A 16117-nucleotide genomic window follows, 5' to 3' on the forward strand; every position below is an offset into this window, starting at 1 on the left:
TGCTCGTCCAATATTTTACGGCAATTTTTTTTTTTTGGACACCCTGTAAATTTGTCTTTTATCTTCTACTGTCTCCTCCTTCATTCCTCCCAAAAAAGTTAACACTGAAGGAATGTGTGGGAAGGGTGGGGGGGGGGGGCACTTTTCAACAAGATGTCATGTGGGGGTGGGGGGGGGGGGGGGGGAACAATTTTAGCATCACTGACGGATGTGACATCACAGGTGAAGGTACTTGTCATTTCACCAAGGACAAGGCATTTTTTCGACCCTATCTTAAATCTGCCACTGCTTACCGCAAATGGGTAGCAACATAAGAGAGGGATGATTTTTGAGCATCATCCTTAACATAATGGCTCTTGACAAGGCTTTGCTTTTTGTAAGGCACCACAATCACTGTGGAAAGGAGTTTCCAGATCTTGAGAAGATGTGCTACTGGGGTTCTATTCTTTCGTATACTTCCAGCAAGCTATCATATGTCACACATTTTTGGACAAATGCCATTGCTTTTATTTTGATAGTATTCCTAGTGGGTAGGTTTTTCTCGTAATATCACATTCTTACATTCAAGTTGGTTGGTTCCAAAATACTTTTCATTCTTTTTTTTTCTTTCATTTCTGTGTGTTATAAAATGTGATAACGTAGTGGGTGAGGAACAACATTTTTGCAAATATAAAATAAATTTCAATTCGTACTGGCGTCTCCAAAGTTACGAAAAGCTAGACTGTGGGAAGCTGTCCTACGCACAACGCGCATTTCGACAGTGCCGCTGTTTTTATATGGATGCGTAGCATTTACCTCAGAGTTGTCAGATCTCTGAAACAACTACATGCTTTCCAGTCTACATTATGCTAAAAAAAAAAAACAAAAAAACAGTAAATGTTGTGCCAGCTGTCTATGACAGCTGGCAAAACATTTGCCCTTGGCGTTTTGCTGCAAGCAAGAGTATAATTTGTTAGCTTTTTGCTACTCGTCATGTTTCGGTAGCACTGCAGTTGTTGCAGCAGTCATATGGGTCTACCGTGCACGGTATATGGCTCATGTTTCTAGACTCAGGATGCAGGTTTTTTTAAATTTAAAACACCTCCAGCTGGAATTTTGAAACTTGTGTGTGTTATGCAAGAGGCAGTGTTTTCCCACCATTCACTGGTTTTCTGAACTACCCACAGAAAATTACTTCATCAATGTGAACTAGTTATTGACGCACAACCATAAATATAAGCTCTTAGTAGACCTCCACCTGTTGCCTGACTATACCATACCTCACTGGTTGTACGCAGCATTACCCAAGGTACAGGGGTGAGAGCGTAAGCCAAACCGTTGGAGAGGAGGGCAAGGAGGAACTCCCCTCTTACCCAGATTCTGCTTTGTCCCTGTCACTCAAAATTCATACAGAAGCGGTATTCCTCTATCTCCCACCCAGTGGTTTCCACAGCAGTTAATGCAACTGGTGAGGTAGAGTATAATATGCTAGAGCAGTTGTGCTTCTTTCAAAAACTGGGTAATTGTGCAATAAAGTTGCACCATAGAAGCCTGTGGCTATTCTTCTGTGCTATATATTTATCTGGCATTGGCACCGATACGTGCAAAATAAATTGTGTCATTGGTGCTTACCGTAAAATACTGGGCAAGCTCCCACTCAAACTTTGGAGATAATCGCAAAAAAAGGGGGGATGGGTGCTTGTCCGGTCATCAATTTTACATATGAATGTACTGTGCGTATTTTCTCAGATCTCAAAAATTCGGTAATGGGCGCTTAATGTGGAATGGGCGGATGCGCGGTATTCTACGGTAAGTGCAACTGTAGATGCTACGTCCACTGGGCATCTACACTTTGCAGTGTCTGCTGCTGCCAAACAGGAAGCTCAGCGATCTATTGTCTGTGATTCTCGGAACACAGAGTCAGTCAATGTCAATGCATTGGAGACAGCTGTCCCTGCCTGCATGAAATATGCTTATTGCGTTGCTATGCACCTAGCTTTTTAGAAGCAATGAATCGTGAGCTACACGGAATCTTTCTACGAGGTTGTTAAAACACGAGACATTTGGAACTTCCAAGAGCCGCAAAGGGGAGGGGGGAAGGGGGGTCAAACTTTTGTCCAGAGCAATAAGCGAAACTTGAACTACTTTCAATCTATTCGAGTCAAAAGCAGTCCAACAGTACGCAAGGTAGCAGTAGCACGAGATTACTAGACCTCTACCTGTCTTTTGATTTAAAACGCGTTCCATTTCTTTTTTGAGGGAAGTGCTCGGGTGACCGGGAGGGAGGCGCGGGAGTGTGTGCGTTTGTTGGGGGGGGGGGGGGGGGGGGCGGTAGGGGAGGGAGCTGCGAGCCGCACTTTTAACAAGTGAAGAGCCTCATGCGGCTCGCAAGCCGCAGCTTGGCCACCCCTGGTCTGGACTGTCATTTTCAACTGGGACCAGTTTCATAATCCAGCTGGAAGTGGGCTGATTTTATTTATTGGCAGATGTTTGTAGCAGTGCCTTATTTTATGACAAGAGACGAGTCTTAACTGCTATGACAAGAAAGAAATGGTGTAAATCTTGCCTAAGGCGTCTTTTACTTTTGGCCAGTCATGCTTCTCATAGTGTTGCAGAATTTTTAAATTCCCAAGTGTATAAAAAATAAGGAACAGTCATTTGTTCTTCCAAGTCTTTGTGTGTGCAAACCTGAGCTCTTTGGAGAGAGTGGGATTGCCCGCAATCTGACAGAGGCTTATTGTGGGCTTTGCGGGCAACCAAACTTTCAGTTGCGCATCAAAAGATCCCCAGGTGGTTGAAATAATCCCTAGTCCTCTGCTGGGGCGAGCCAGATACCATTCGTTGGTTTGGCACGTAAAACACACAAATTTGACTGTTTTGTCACAGTTCAGTGAAGTGGTATCAGCATGACCATTGTTCTTTGTCTGAAATTTAGGTGCTCTGTACCTCTCACACTTGTTACAGTTCAGGTTGCTAACCATGACACAGATACACACATACAGTCCCATAAAGGTGTCCAGGACTAAAGTCTGTACAGAGCACTATATTTCTTTAAAGTTCTAGCAGTTTCAAGTTGAACATTTCATTGTCAGCCAACAGTTTAGAAGTAGGATCTAGTGGCAGTGAGTGTGCCACTTGTCACAAACGGCAGGTTACTCATTTGTGTTAAGGTTCATTTTGTTTCTTTGGTAGGAAGATCTGTAAGCTTGATATACAGGGCTACAGTTTTACAGAGTTGACAGAACAGTTTGTGCATTAAACTAAAAAGTAACATACTAGGCAGAAATTTGGAAGTGTGACTGAATTTGGGGATGCAGTCTACGATACTAGCAGTGCGATTTTGGTCATGGGGATACTGCACAATTTCCTTGGTGGTGCAGATGGTGGCACAGGTGATCTATGACTTTAACTAATAAATATGCTTTTTCTAGCTTCAAATGTAAAATTTAGTCACATCATACGAGTAAAATACCTCTTATGGAAACTTAATTTTTGCCAATTTTTGATATAATATTAGTGGGAGGCTTTTCACAGGGTAACATGGTTAGCATCATCTTCGGAACAGAAAAAAAACGCTCCTTGGAGGTGGAAGCAGTCTGGGCAGTCTGAATTCAAACGTTATCTTGAAAAGAGGGAGTAGTATATATATTCAACACATTTTTTTATTTCTTTTTTATTTAAGCAAATGACAAATTGTTATAACGTCTGTTTGCATACCTTACTTGTTTGATATTCACTTTTTCTCGCGTATGTTGAATTGTGGTGGTGCTGATGTGCAAATAGCCCCCAACCATTCTGGTGTGAACTAGACGGCGGGTTTCGCAGTATTAGCGAAATCAGATATTTACGCTATCTTCTGGAATTTGCCACTCGTAGCACCGTCAGACTTGATTCACTGTTATCATCAAAGAATTATGAGTAAAAAAAATTAGGAAATATACGTGAAACGTAAGTGTGCCGTGCTACCCAATAATGGCGCCACAGAGTTTGTTGCCTAATAGAAAAAGGCAAATAGCAATGATATTTTGGCAGTCTGAACAGCTACTATAGCTGTGCATGTTTGCCATGGTGATACATGTTTTAGCCATGAATCACAAAATGTTGATGCTATATTTGTACGAGGTACTTTGGAAGTTACTTGCGTAAATAAAGCCGGGAAGTCGAGATTTGGCAGATTTTTTTGTCACTACCCACTAAACTTCTGGTGGTGCTGCATCAGCTTGTCGTTAGCTGACCAAAGGAAGACCAAAAACGGATGTCTATGAAGCACAAATGAGCAAGAAAATTGGTCTGCTCTTAAAAGGCTCCTGAAAAGAAAACATTTTTTTTAAACAGTCTGGTTGGGACACGCATGTCAAAAAATTATATTTTACGCAAAAAAATAAATCAATTTTAGAGCATTATTGATGGCGCGAGATTTATTTCAAATTCTGCGTGCAAAGTTCACGATGTTACGGAATGGTCCTACATTCTTTCCACCTCAGCGACACGTTCATACGCTCTCTACACCTTAACGTGATGGCCAAGCCGATCCACCTCTCCTCCCCATGCTCGAAATCCAAAGAGAGAAAACAAGTGGAAAGGAGGTGACTACCTAGTAAATTGCGTCTCGCGTCATCAATATTGCTCTAAAAATGATTTTTTCACATAAATTAATTTTTTTGGCATGCGTGTCCCAACCATTGTTTAAAAAAAAAAATTTTTTTTTTCTTTTCAGGTGTTTTTTAAGGCTATATGGTTTGGGACAGGGAAAAACTGTACAACCCACCCAGGATAGGACATATGAAATAAGCCTACTCCCATGTGAGGCAGTGAATGAACTGGCTGCAGCTGGAGCCATAAAAAAAGATTTTTTTTTTTAAAGTTTAGTTGCTTCCTGCTCTTCGAAACAGAAGTTTTAACCTTGGTGCCTGTTTCACACAGGCTTTGAAAACTGCAGATATCAGTTCCCAGCCAAATAACCCTTTTATCTTTTATACTTAGTTTTGCTCAGCTTTTCAGTCTGTAGACATAATCTGAATCAACTAATATCCAGTTTTTCTTTAAGATAATAGGGCTTCCCTGCACACTAGCGCTTTGGCAAACTCTTATTGATTTCTCTTGGTCTTTCAATAATTATTGAGGTTTCCTCTCATTACCTGCTTTTCTTTATGATGAAGCACCCTAGACACGGAACATTTTGCGGCAATATTTTTATTGTTTGTAAAAATGGTTGACACTAAGAAGCTATAGACATTAAAATTTTAATATTTTTTCTCTTTCTGACAAGGATAAATAAATTCAATGCATTGAAGTTTATCAGTTAGCCTACATATACTCTGTGTTTTTGTATGTTTTAAGCCTTTGTCTTGAGTTCTGTGAAGAATCGGTGAAACCTGTGCAGTGCTCAAATACAAATGTAGTAGTAGCATATTGGCTTTAAACTTAGCCGGTTGACTCAGCAGAAGTTTTGTTTCTCCTGAAAGGGGACAATATTTTTCTCCTTCATGGTTTTTGGGTCTCTGGAAGCTCAAAACAAACTTTTGGTAACGTTGCAAGTGCCAATTATTAAAATTTTCATAATGCCCACTGTATTTGAGAGAAGATACTTCTTTCTGCTTTCTATATTACAAGAATGCCTTCAGATCAGTGTGTCCTTTGTACTCGGCTTTCTGTGTACTATGGCATGTGTTTTGTCACGCATATTCCATCACATCCACACACTATCATTACCTACTAGGGTGACCACCCGTCCCTCGGTTCGCGGGACTGTCCCGCATTGAGGGCTCGTGTCCCGCGTCCCGCGAGAAATTCCTGAATCTTCAAAATGTCCCGCATTTCACACTGTCGTAAAATTCACTCTGCAACTCATGGTGCTGCCGAACAAAGGGGCACGGTGAAGCGTGGAGATTGCTGGTAATCGTGTTAATCGCAATGGTACGCCATCTTCCATACAAGCATTGCGGGAAGGGACCATTGTTCTTGCAAGAGAACCGACGCTCATGCGCCGTTGTGCCTCTCCCCTTGGTGGCAAAATATTGTAAGAGAAAATTGCTAGCCAAAAGTTTAAATATAAATTATTGTAATTATTTTCACATCGCTGTGTCAATGCGAAAGGGTTGTTGTGGAATTTATTTTTAGTGAAGACAGCCACTCAAGGCAAAAAGCCTGCAAGTCACAAAGGTCGAAAAGAACATAATGTTAAAAATTTGTGTATGACCATGTTGATAAAAGTAAACGTTGACAGGAAATAATAACCCGAAAAAGATTTGCCGTCTCTTATATGCAATTGACGCATCGAGTTCTGCTGCAGTCGATTTTTATGCTTTCAACTTCGACATATGTAATAGCAAATTTAGCATTAAAAAAATTTAGCACTGGGAGTGAAAATTATTTGAGCTTAATTGGTGATATACGATTTGCAGGTGTATGAACAGAACAGGGTATTAAATCTGTTTTTACAGAGCCTCGGTTCGTGGTGTGAGTGTTAACAAATTTCCTCTACCCCCCCCCCCCCCCCCCCCCTTGTCCCGCATTTCGCTGGCAGGAAGGTGGTCACCCTATTACCATTGAGCTGAATAGGTATTAATATTTCTCACAAAGTTCTATGACTTCAGCTGGAAAGCTTAAGCTCGTTATATATACATTCCATATAGAAGTTTTATTCTGAGAATATTGCTCAGTCAAAGATTGAGCTGTTTTCCTCGTAGCCATGCATCAGAGGAATGCCCTGTGTACTTTCAGTTTAAACCGTGATACTGTGTAGAACCTTGATTCTGACATTTAAGAAGTTCTTAGTTGGCCCCAACACTTGCTGGTAGTATACTCTTTGAATTCAATCCATGAATAATTAGTAGTGGTATGTCATTCATATTTTTTTATTGTAGCATATCTTTTGGTCTTTCACAATCCTCTTCATAAGCAAGGTAAAGAGATGCAACAGCTACAGCCGTCATTAGTGAGAAAGAGACTGACGTTCTTGTTATCAAAATTACTGTATTCCCACTTTGCACACATTAAATAAGAAATGAGCAAGTTTCATGGAATTAAAGTTCACGGGACATAAAAAAATTAATATGCCAGCAAATAGTGGGAATTTACCAGCTGTAACTGTAACTGGAATTTACCAGCTGTAACTGGTAACTGGCTGTAACATATAACTGGGAATTTACCAGCTGTCACCTAGCAATTGTGGTTGGTAAATCTTGTGATACCAGCTGACGAAAGGCTGGTTTAGCAAACATCCGTGGCCCCCAAAATCCTACCAACATGTGACAAAAAGTCTTAAGAATGCAGAGTTTTGAGCGAATCGTGGACTGTTTTCCCGGCTTTTCTTTTGGAACTTCTCTCCCTGAAAAAATCCCTGGGGAAAAGTTGTCCAGTTAATAGGAGATTATGTAACTGGCCCAAGCTGGACCTAGCTGGGGCAAGTTTCAAAATCAGTCTCCAGCTGTGTTGATTATCACCTGGACTGGAAGGACTTTCTTTTTGGAATGTTCCTGTTGAAGCCTTTATTTTAGGACATGCGTTTCTGAACCTTTCTAGTGGAGCTCTACTTCCAGAACCTCTATCCAGAAACTATTCTGCTGGCACCAGGCTCATGGAATATTTCTTTTTGTGTCATTTATCCAGAATGCTCCTCGGCTCTCATACCCTTGCCAAACGTCCCTGAAGCATTCCTTGCCATCTAGTCGTGTGTATGAGCTGTGTCATCATGAACTTGTCTTGTTTGCTCTCTTCAAACCTTGAAAGCAACTTACCATTTTCATTCTGTTGTGCAGCCAAGCAGAGCACCCCCACACCACAGGCCATGGGGAACCCACTCAAAAACTTTGTAGGGGCCCTCGTTCGACGCAAAAAGGTATGTTCTTGATATCCATGATAGGTATTAGTCACTGAAATTAAAGACACCAAACAGGTGGCGCAAGCTGCCACCCCATTTAGAGAGTGCAGCCGCATTCATCAATCTATTTATCCATCCAGGTGACCACCGAAGGGGCCGAGGTGTCCCAACTCAACCGATGTCTCTCCACATTCGACCTTACCCTTCTTGGTGCGTGCTTGTTTATTCAATAATATACCTTCCAGGTACACGTGCATTATGAAGGGCTGTATGCAAGCACCAATACTGAGGTGCAAAGTGCATGTCTCGCACTGTTTTCACATCAGTGTTCATTTGAGCCTCGTACGATCCCATATTTTCATGGAAGGAAAGGCAGTGTTATATACGGAATTCAGTGCTTTTTTGGGCTTGCATCTAAATGTAGTATGTCTGAAGAATTTCCTTTCATTCTTTGCATAATTAGAGGACCAGTTATACAGGATTGAGCTGTTTTGCAGTAGCAAGATATTGCAAATGTATTTCCTAGGTACATTTGCGAGCCACATCGGTGGCTCCGAGGCAGAGTCGGCATATTTGAAACTTGGCCGATGTCTGCTGTCTGACAAAGGCTTATTGCAGACGCATACATTCTGACGAGCTGATTGGAGGGTTCTGAACTTTGTTACATGGGGTAATATGTGGAAAACTATACTTGTTGAACATTCACCCTCTCAGTGTGGCATGATGGAGGTGTACCTGAACAAAGTGTGAGACAGCTCTTAATTTTTCTCGGCTCCATTTGTGCAGGGGTCGGTGGCACACTTGGCCTGGGCATCTATGTGCTGGCTGGACAGGTGGCGAGCACCAAGGCAGGGCCAGCTGTGGTGCTCTCCTTCTTAATAGCTGCTGTGGCATCCGTTTTTTCAGGTGGGTGATTTTCTGAAAGTGTAAACGAGGAAGTGCCTGGATGTTCTCATCTCTCAGAAGGCTATTCCAGCTCCTCCCATAATGGAATGGAACTTATGGCTACATGCAGTTGAAATAGCAGATGAAACAAAACTGTTGTTTTTGGGAAGTAATAATCTGGCTGTGCTTCTGGACTGACCTATATTCTTGTTTGTTCTTGGTGCAATCATACTTTGTATCTTATCTTGTTTTTTTTTATCTGTGGAAGCTGTTGCTTTCGCGGCAGCGACCCGCCGCGAGCCGCTGCTCCTTAGCGGGCGGCCAGCGGGTTGCCGATCGCTAAAGCAACATTGGGCCGTGACGTCCGTATCGTGCTCTTTTTTTCCTCCGGTCCGGGCGTTGCGCGGAGTGCGCTTCTTTGAGCCGCTACCACCGCTACTTCGGCTTGTGATTGGCGTGTTTAGCCGTTGCTTTTATCTGTAGCCCGTGTAGCTTCGGTATCGCCTTTTGTTTATTTGCTTGTGAGGACTCCAAGACTCGTTTTATCGAGCAACTCGGTGCGCCCAAGACTGCCTAGCTGTTCCTCGAAAGATGCCGAGTACAACTTGTAGCGCTGTGGGCTGCTCACACAACCCGCTGCGCAACCCGGAGGTGCTTTCTCACAAGTTTCCAACGGACCGGAAATTGGAGAAGGTGTGGGTGAACACTGTTCGACGAGTGGACTTTGGACTTCCGCTTTTACGCGTCCGAGGAAAAAAAGAAGGAAAAAACAGACGTGTACAGCCCAGCACACGTGTGTGTTCGGGCGCCGCGGGGCCCACGCCAGAGAGCCTCAAAGCTCCGTGTCTGGGACTGACCCGCAGCGGGAAAGCGAGAGGGCCCCCAGTACTGTACGTCACTGGCAGCGCGGCGTAGAGCAATGCCGCTCCATCCACGGAGCCCCGATGACAATTTAGGCCTAGCGACGAGTACGGAAGACCGTACGCATGGCGACAGCCACCCAGTACGGCACTGAACGAGTTCACTCGTTTTCCAGTCGCTAGCTTCTGGGTATACAAGCGACGAGTACGGCATAGCGCACCCCCACAGCCCACAGGCCTGCATTTCTATCTTTAGACGGCTAGCGCAATAGAGTTAAGTGCCTCTCGGCCAGCGTACTCGTTGCACGAGAACGATCCTGACGTCACGTTCACATTGCGGCTGATTTCCAGTGTTGCCGGGGCCTCGAGCGGCTAGTTTCGGTTTTGCTGGCCACGCCCCAAACAAAACTTTGAGGTGTCATATCTTTAAAACTACGCACAATAACGATAAAAAAATTGCACCTTGCAATCCAGGGACGCTGACTGCACTAAAAACTGTCATAATCCCAAAATCGAAAGTATGGACCGGAGTTGCCCTTTAAGCATACGCACAACACAAAAAATAATTCCAAACTGTACCGTAGTATTCCTCTAACGGAATCACTACCTAACCTGGCATAACGCCGAAAATCTGATTTCGCGTTCGTGAGGCGCGAACTGAAGTTTTGCATTTTTCAAAGTTAACTCTGCTCTTCCTTTTTTGTCTTTCTGGGGTGTCTGCTCGGCGAGAAAGGTCTCTGCTATGCCGAGTTTGGCGCCCGTGTCCCCAAGGCCGGATCGGCCTACATCTACAGTTACGTCACCGTCGGGGAGTTCATGGCCTTCGTCATTGGCTGGAATCTCATCCTGGAGTACGTCATTGGTGAGGCTGCAGTTGGTGGGGAAGGGCTATGACTGTCGTGTTTTTACTGCACTCCACACATCCGTTCTTGCTGAGTTTTTCATTAAAAATTTCACCTTTTCACATTTTGTGCTCAGTAGGTTGCAGTGGTAAGTGATCAAGTGCAAATCATGGGAAGGGTAGCTTAGTTACAAGAAATGCAGGCATATAGCTGGTGTTGGTTGTGCTACAAGGGAGTCGGGTGTAGGAGCTTAGTGTTCCACTCATTTCTGGTGTTGGAAAGTTGATTCTGACTTAATTATTGGTCAGAGAAGCTTGCCATTGTTTTTTTAATGTGATAGCATTCTTTAGGTACTTCACGCGGTTTTAGCAATATGCTACCTGGCCTCGAATGCGCTGTGCGTATGTGCGGTGCCTCCGCACATTCAGGACGCCCGCATACACAGGACGTCCACATACGCCGGCGCTGTGCATGTGCGGACGTCGTCCTAGATGTCGTTTTTGAGATCGCCCTAGAGGTCATTCTAGAGGTTGTTCTGGACGTCGTCCTAGCAAGCAGATAAACCCGTGACATTTCCAATACACAAAGCGGCAGTATGCGCACATTCACATTTGTGCCCAAGCTAAGAAGCAATTACCAGTTTGAGTTAATCTAAGCTAAGTGGTACAGGGTCAGTGATGTTGGTGAAACAGCTTGCACAATAAACAATTACTCAGAGTCAGAAGATTAACGATCACACAGGGACTAAGCAATTGCTCAATTTCGTAGGGGCGTAGCCGCCTTGGTTGCTCCGGGCCAAAGCATCGGCCTACGGATCCTCAGGTGGTGGGCTTGAATCCCAGCCGAGATGCCCGCAATCTGACGGAGGCTTATTGCAGAGAAGGCGCCGTGTAACCGAGTTTTCGGTAGCACGAAAAGATCCTCAAGTGGTGGAAATTAATCTTCAGTCCTCCGCTGGAGCATGCCAGGTCCCCGTCGGTTTGGCACATAAAATCCCCAAATTTCAAATGTCATAGTGGTGTGCTGCAGTCGTGCTGACGTCAATGATTGCGTCGTTAACCATTCATGAAATAAAGTGTTCAAGGCTGAACTCCATGGAGCGAATTATGCTATGAATAACCGACGAATTTCACACCACGGCACGCTTGTTTTGTGCTCGACGTAGCAGCCACTGAGCTGATTCCATGCGCAGAGCAAAAGTCGCTGGACAAAATTCATTGATTTTTTGCAGCGTCGTCGTACTCACAGTGAGCTGCGTCGTGAGTCTCCTGACGAATGCTATCACAATTCATAGACAACCAACAATAGTGGTTTCCGCAGCCATTTTTTTTTCTTAAAGGTTCTGCTCAAATTGGTGATGCCCAATGAAAATGTGGAACTCTGTCGCTGTAGCAGACGCTAGAGTTTTTTCATGCTACTGCTGTTAGCTGCAAGACAAAGTGAAAAAGAAGTGGAAATGTGCAACACGGAAAGCACACACACTAAGCAGTGAAACTGGCATTGCAGGAACCGCGTCGGTGGCCCGCGGCTACAGTGGCTACATGGACAGTCTGCTCAACCACACCATTGAGACCCACTTCAGGGAGTGGATGCCCCTGGGTGTCAGCTGGCTCTCCACTTACCCCGACGTCTTTGCTCTGGCCATCACACTTTTCCTCGCTGGTGAGAGACTTGCTTCCTGGACGTTTCGACGTCTCGTCAGTATTTGGAAATACATGGTGGTGCTCAAAGACGGGAACAATAGGAGGAGAACTGGACACCACCGTGCGCTCCTGCAGTTCTCTTTTTGTCCTTGTCTTCAAAGGCTACCATGCGTTCAGCACCTACCCTCCCAACAATTGCACCGACTTCACTTCAGCAGAAATTGTGAAGAACCCTGCTGCCATACATGTAACTTCTGCAGCATATATTTGGCATTGTTGAACTCTTTTTTTCGACAAGAACAAGTTGAAATGACCGTTGGTGCAGAGGGGTGACATCACGTGGAAGTCACGTATAATGATGCCCACTTTTGACTAGTGGCTCGGTCACGCATTTGCATTTGGATGTGACCGGATGCGTTCTGCTCGCTTGTGACCGCTTATGACGAGAGAATGCTGTGACACACTGGTGTCATCTATCGGGTGGTCCCCAGCTTTTTACGTCATTCTTTCACTGTGGGCTAGAAATAATTTTGTCAATGTTGTATGCCCTATAGTAAATGGTGCATTTAGTCTCTAGTCATGTGCAAATATGGGATTTTGAGTTTGAAGCGAATAGTGGTTTTGGACAAATATTATTGAATCAAATAGTTCCTCCAAGCCTCTCACTACGGTACCATACTTAAAGGGGCAATGCAGCGATTTTGTACTTTGTGCAGATACCACTTAGAACGGATCCCTGACGTTAATGACCTGTGAAACACCCATGTCGTTTTTGACCACTCGCAATTGAAAATGCAGAAAAAATTAATCAAAAACTTGCAGCGTTCATCCCATCAACATGCAGTCAGAGTTTAGTCAGTGTCTGGCAATGAACTGGTTTATTAGGTGCGGAGCATGAGCTTATATACTCGGCGCGCTAGTAGCTACAGCGCCGACTGCCGGGATTATGACTGGCCCATGACATCTTCCTCCTCTTCAGGTCGCTTGCGTTCCGAGGTTGGTTATCACTGAGGTTTCCTCCGTAGTCACGTACTTCTGCGCTCTGGGGTAGCCGATTGAACGTTGGTAGCTCCGGCGGTCGCGTCTTCATCTGCAGATGACTGTGCGTGTCCAACCTGGTCGTCCCCGGGAGGTGTCTGTTGACTCGAAGTATCGGCTGTTCCGTTTCCGTGGACCGGCGGGGCATTTTCAACTGTAGTAGTAGTCGGCAGAAGTTGCAAATCTTCCCTAGTATGTCTTTTGCTCTGGTCATCTTCAGTGCTGACTACGTAAGACCTGGGTGCATATGTTGTGGCTTCGATGACCGCGGGAGTCCAGGTTCTCTGCAAACTGTCATAAACGGTTACGGGGAAACCTGGTCGCAAATCAGGAAGCTGGCGCGCTGTTCGGTCGTATGAAGCCTTCTGCTTGTCTCGAATTTCCTTCTGACGACTTGTCACTACCTCTGTTGGTACGGTTTCGGGTTTCATATGACTTGTGGTAACGGGCAACAGTGTTCTTGTTTGGCGCCCCATTAACCGCTGTACCGGCGACTTGAGGTGGGCATCTCTAGGCGTGTTGCGCCATTCTAGCCAGTGCTAAACAGAACCTTACTTTGCCTCGAGAGCACTTTATTAAAAGCTTCTTTGCTTCTTGGACTGCGCGTTCAGCCATTCCATTGGAACGGGGATGGTAAGGACTTGAAAATACTTGTTGGATCTGCAGGCTCGCCAAGATGTCCTTAAATGCCTTGCTGCTGAACGGTGGCCCGTTGTCGCTGCATATCTGGACGGGCAGTTCACGAGTGGCAAATATTTCGGTGCAGGCAGAAATCACTGTGGCCGCTGTTGCTTGGTGAAGTTACTTGGTTTCAAAAAAAAAAGGAGTAGTAGTTGACTACAATGTGAAACTCGTGACCGTCATGATGAATAAGGTCGACTCCTATCATTTGCCAAGGGAGGGTTGGTACGTTGTGGCTAAGCATTGGAAGCTTCACGTTTCTGGGTTTGTATTTTTGACTCAGCGTGCACGAGTGTGCTAGTGATGTGATGTCACTCGTGATGTTTGGCCAATATATGACTTCCCTTGCTCTGTTTTTTTTTCCTCTCCACAGTGCGCCGCGTGCAAAAGCTTCAAAACTTCATTTCTGTTTGCTTTCGGGACGATTATCTTGTTACTTCACAATACCAGGCCGTCTTCTACGTGAATTTCATCGCGATAGTTCCAGTATAGTTTTAGCTCATCCGGTACGTCATCCTTCGAGTCGGGCCATGATGTGCTGGTGTAGTCGCAAAGTTGCAGCATCACTGGGTCCCTTTCTGTTGCATCTAACTTTATTTTCAGCTTGGCGTCTGAAATAGGAAGGTACGTCAATGCATTCACGTGGAAGTGCTCTTCGTCTTTCAAGACGATCTTGCTTGGAAAGCGCGAAAGGGCGTTCGCAATTAGCAAAGTTTTTCCTGCCTTGAACTTCACGGTTATCGGGTATCTTTGTAGAATGAGACGCATCCTTTGCAGTCTGAGGGGGCACTCGGAAAGGGGCTTTTTGAATATAAATTCAAGGGGTCTGTGGCCGGATTGAACAGTGACTTCGGGCTGTCCTACGATGTAGTCATGAAACTTCGTGCAGCCGTGAACTATAGCTAAAGTTTCCTTTTCAATTTGTGCGTAGTTGCGTTGTGAATCCGTGAGGGATCTTGAAGAGTACGCAACCGGGTGTCCGTCTTGAAGGAGGACAGCTCCAACGCCGTGTTGGCTCGCGTCGACAGACAAAGTAACAGGCTTGCCTGGTCTGAAGTACGCCAAGACTGGAGCTTCCATCAGCCTCTGTCGCAGGACTTTGAAACTGTTCTGGTGTCGGTCCGTCCAATCCCACACGACTTTTTTACGCAGCAGTCCTCGCTGCGGGGCTGCAATCGAAGACATATTTGGTACGAAACGAGACATGAAGTTAACCATGCCGAGGAATATTTGCAGGGACTTGCAGTTAGTCGGGGCAGGAACTGCTAGAATGTCCTGCACGCGTTGGGGGTCAACTTGAAGACCTTCCGCGGTTGTGACGTGTCCAAGGTAGCAAACCTCTTTCGGAAGAAAACTGCATTTCTTTTTGTTGAGCTTCAGGTTGGCCACTCGGCAGCGTTGTGGCAGCCTCTGCAGGCTTGCATCATGCTCTTGCTTGGTTGCTCCCCAGACCAAAATGTCATCCATGACAACGGCTATTCCTGTAAGGTCTTCTAGAACAGTGTCCATTGCCCGGTGAAAAACTTCCGGAGCTGATGAAATGCCGAATGGCATCCTCAAGAACCTGTACCGTCCAAATGGTGTGCTCATAGTGCACGAGTAGGAGCTCTCGTGGTCTAAAGCAATCTGCCAGAACCCAGAGGAGGCGTCAAGAGTGGAAAAGTAATTCGCACCGTGCAGACCCGGAGAATTCAAGACATCTGCCAATACTGGCTTTGGGGAATGTTTGCACAATAAGGCTCTGTTTAAGTCCGACGGGTCCAGACAGATGCGGATCTTGTTGGGTTTTGTAACAACGACCATGTTACTACTCCAATCTGTAGGTTCTGTGACTTCGGTTATTACTTGATCCTGCTCCATGCGATCGAGTTCCTTTTTAACCTTATCTCTCAAAGCAATGGGCACTTTCCTCGGTGGTTTAACGATACCTTGTGCTCCAGGTTTCAGTTTCATCTTGTACGAGATGTTTTTTAGTCTGCCGAGTCCCTGGAACACATCATCAAAAGGCTTGGCTGCTTCGTACAGGTCGCTGCTCGTAATTGTTGCCATTCACTTGATTAATCCGAGCTCTTCTGCGACCGATCTGCTAAGTGTAAGGGGTATGTTTTGATCCATCACAAAGAACTGCGCTGTAGTTGTGTGGGTCCCACATCGGAGCGTTAGTGCAACGTGCTCTCTTGCACATTTCATATGATCAAAAAACCCATTCAGAGCCACGTTGCATTTCCGCGTTAGCTTATCTGTCAGTCGCCGGAGCAACTGTTTTGACATGACACAGCAATCCGCTCCGGTATCAAGCTTACAGTCGAGCGGCTCGCCTTCAACGTGAACCTGGGCTGACCAAAGGTTTCTGTTGGAGACACTTGC

At 45.1% G+C, this 16117-nt stretch overlaps 1 protein-coding gene across 1 annotated transcript in view; it reads left to right on the forward strand.

Moving 5' to 3' along the window:
• Positions 1-16117, forward strand: part of LOC8043453 (high affinity cationic amino acid transporter 1) — a 59426-nt gene that overhangs the window by 13109 nt on the left and 30200 nt on the right. The window contains exons 2-6 of the mRNA XM_029986573.4: positions 7740-7819; positions 7942-8011; positions 8588-8707; positions 10280-10408; positions 11895-12050. Coding sequence (XP_029842433.2) covers positions 7769-7819; positions 7942-8011; positions 8588-8707; positions 10280-10408; positions 11895-12050 — 526 coding nt within the window. The 5' untranslated portion in view covers positions 7740-7768. The remainder of the gene's footprint in view (positions 1-7739; positions 7820-7941; positions 8012-8587; positions 8708-10279; positions 10409-11894; positions 12051-16117) is intronic.

The sequence above is a fragment of the Ixodes scapularis genome, unplaced genomic scaffold (assembly GCF_016920785.2).
Source record: "Ixodes scapularis isolate PalLabHiFi unplaced genomic scaffold, ASM1692078v2 PGA_scaffold1__304_contigs__length_218370807, whole genome shotgun sequence".
Lineage (NCBI taxonomy): Eukaryota > Metazoa > Arthropoda > Arachnida > Ixodida > Ixodidae > Ixodes > Ixodes scapularis.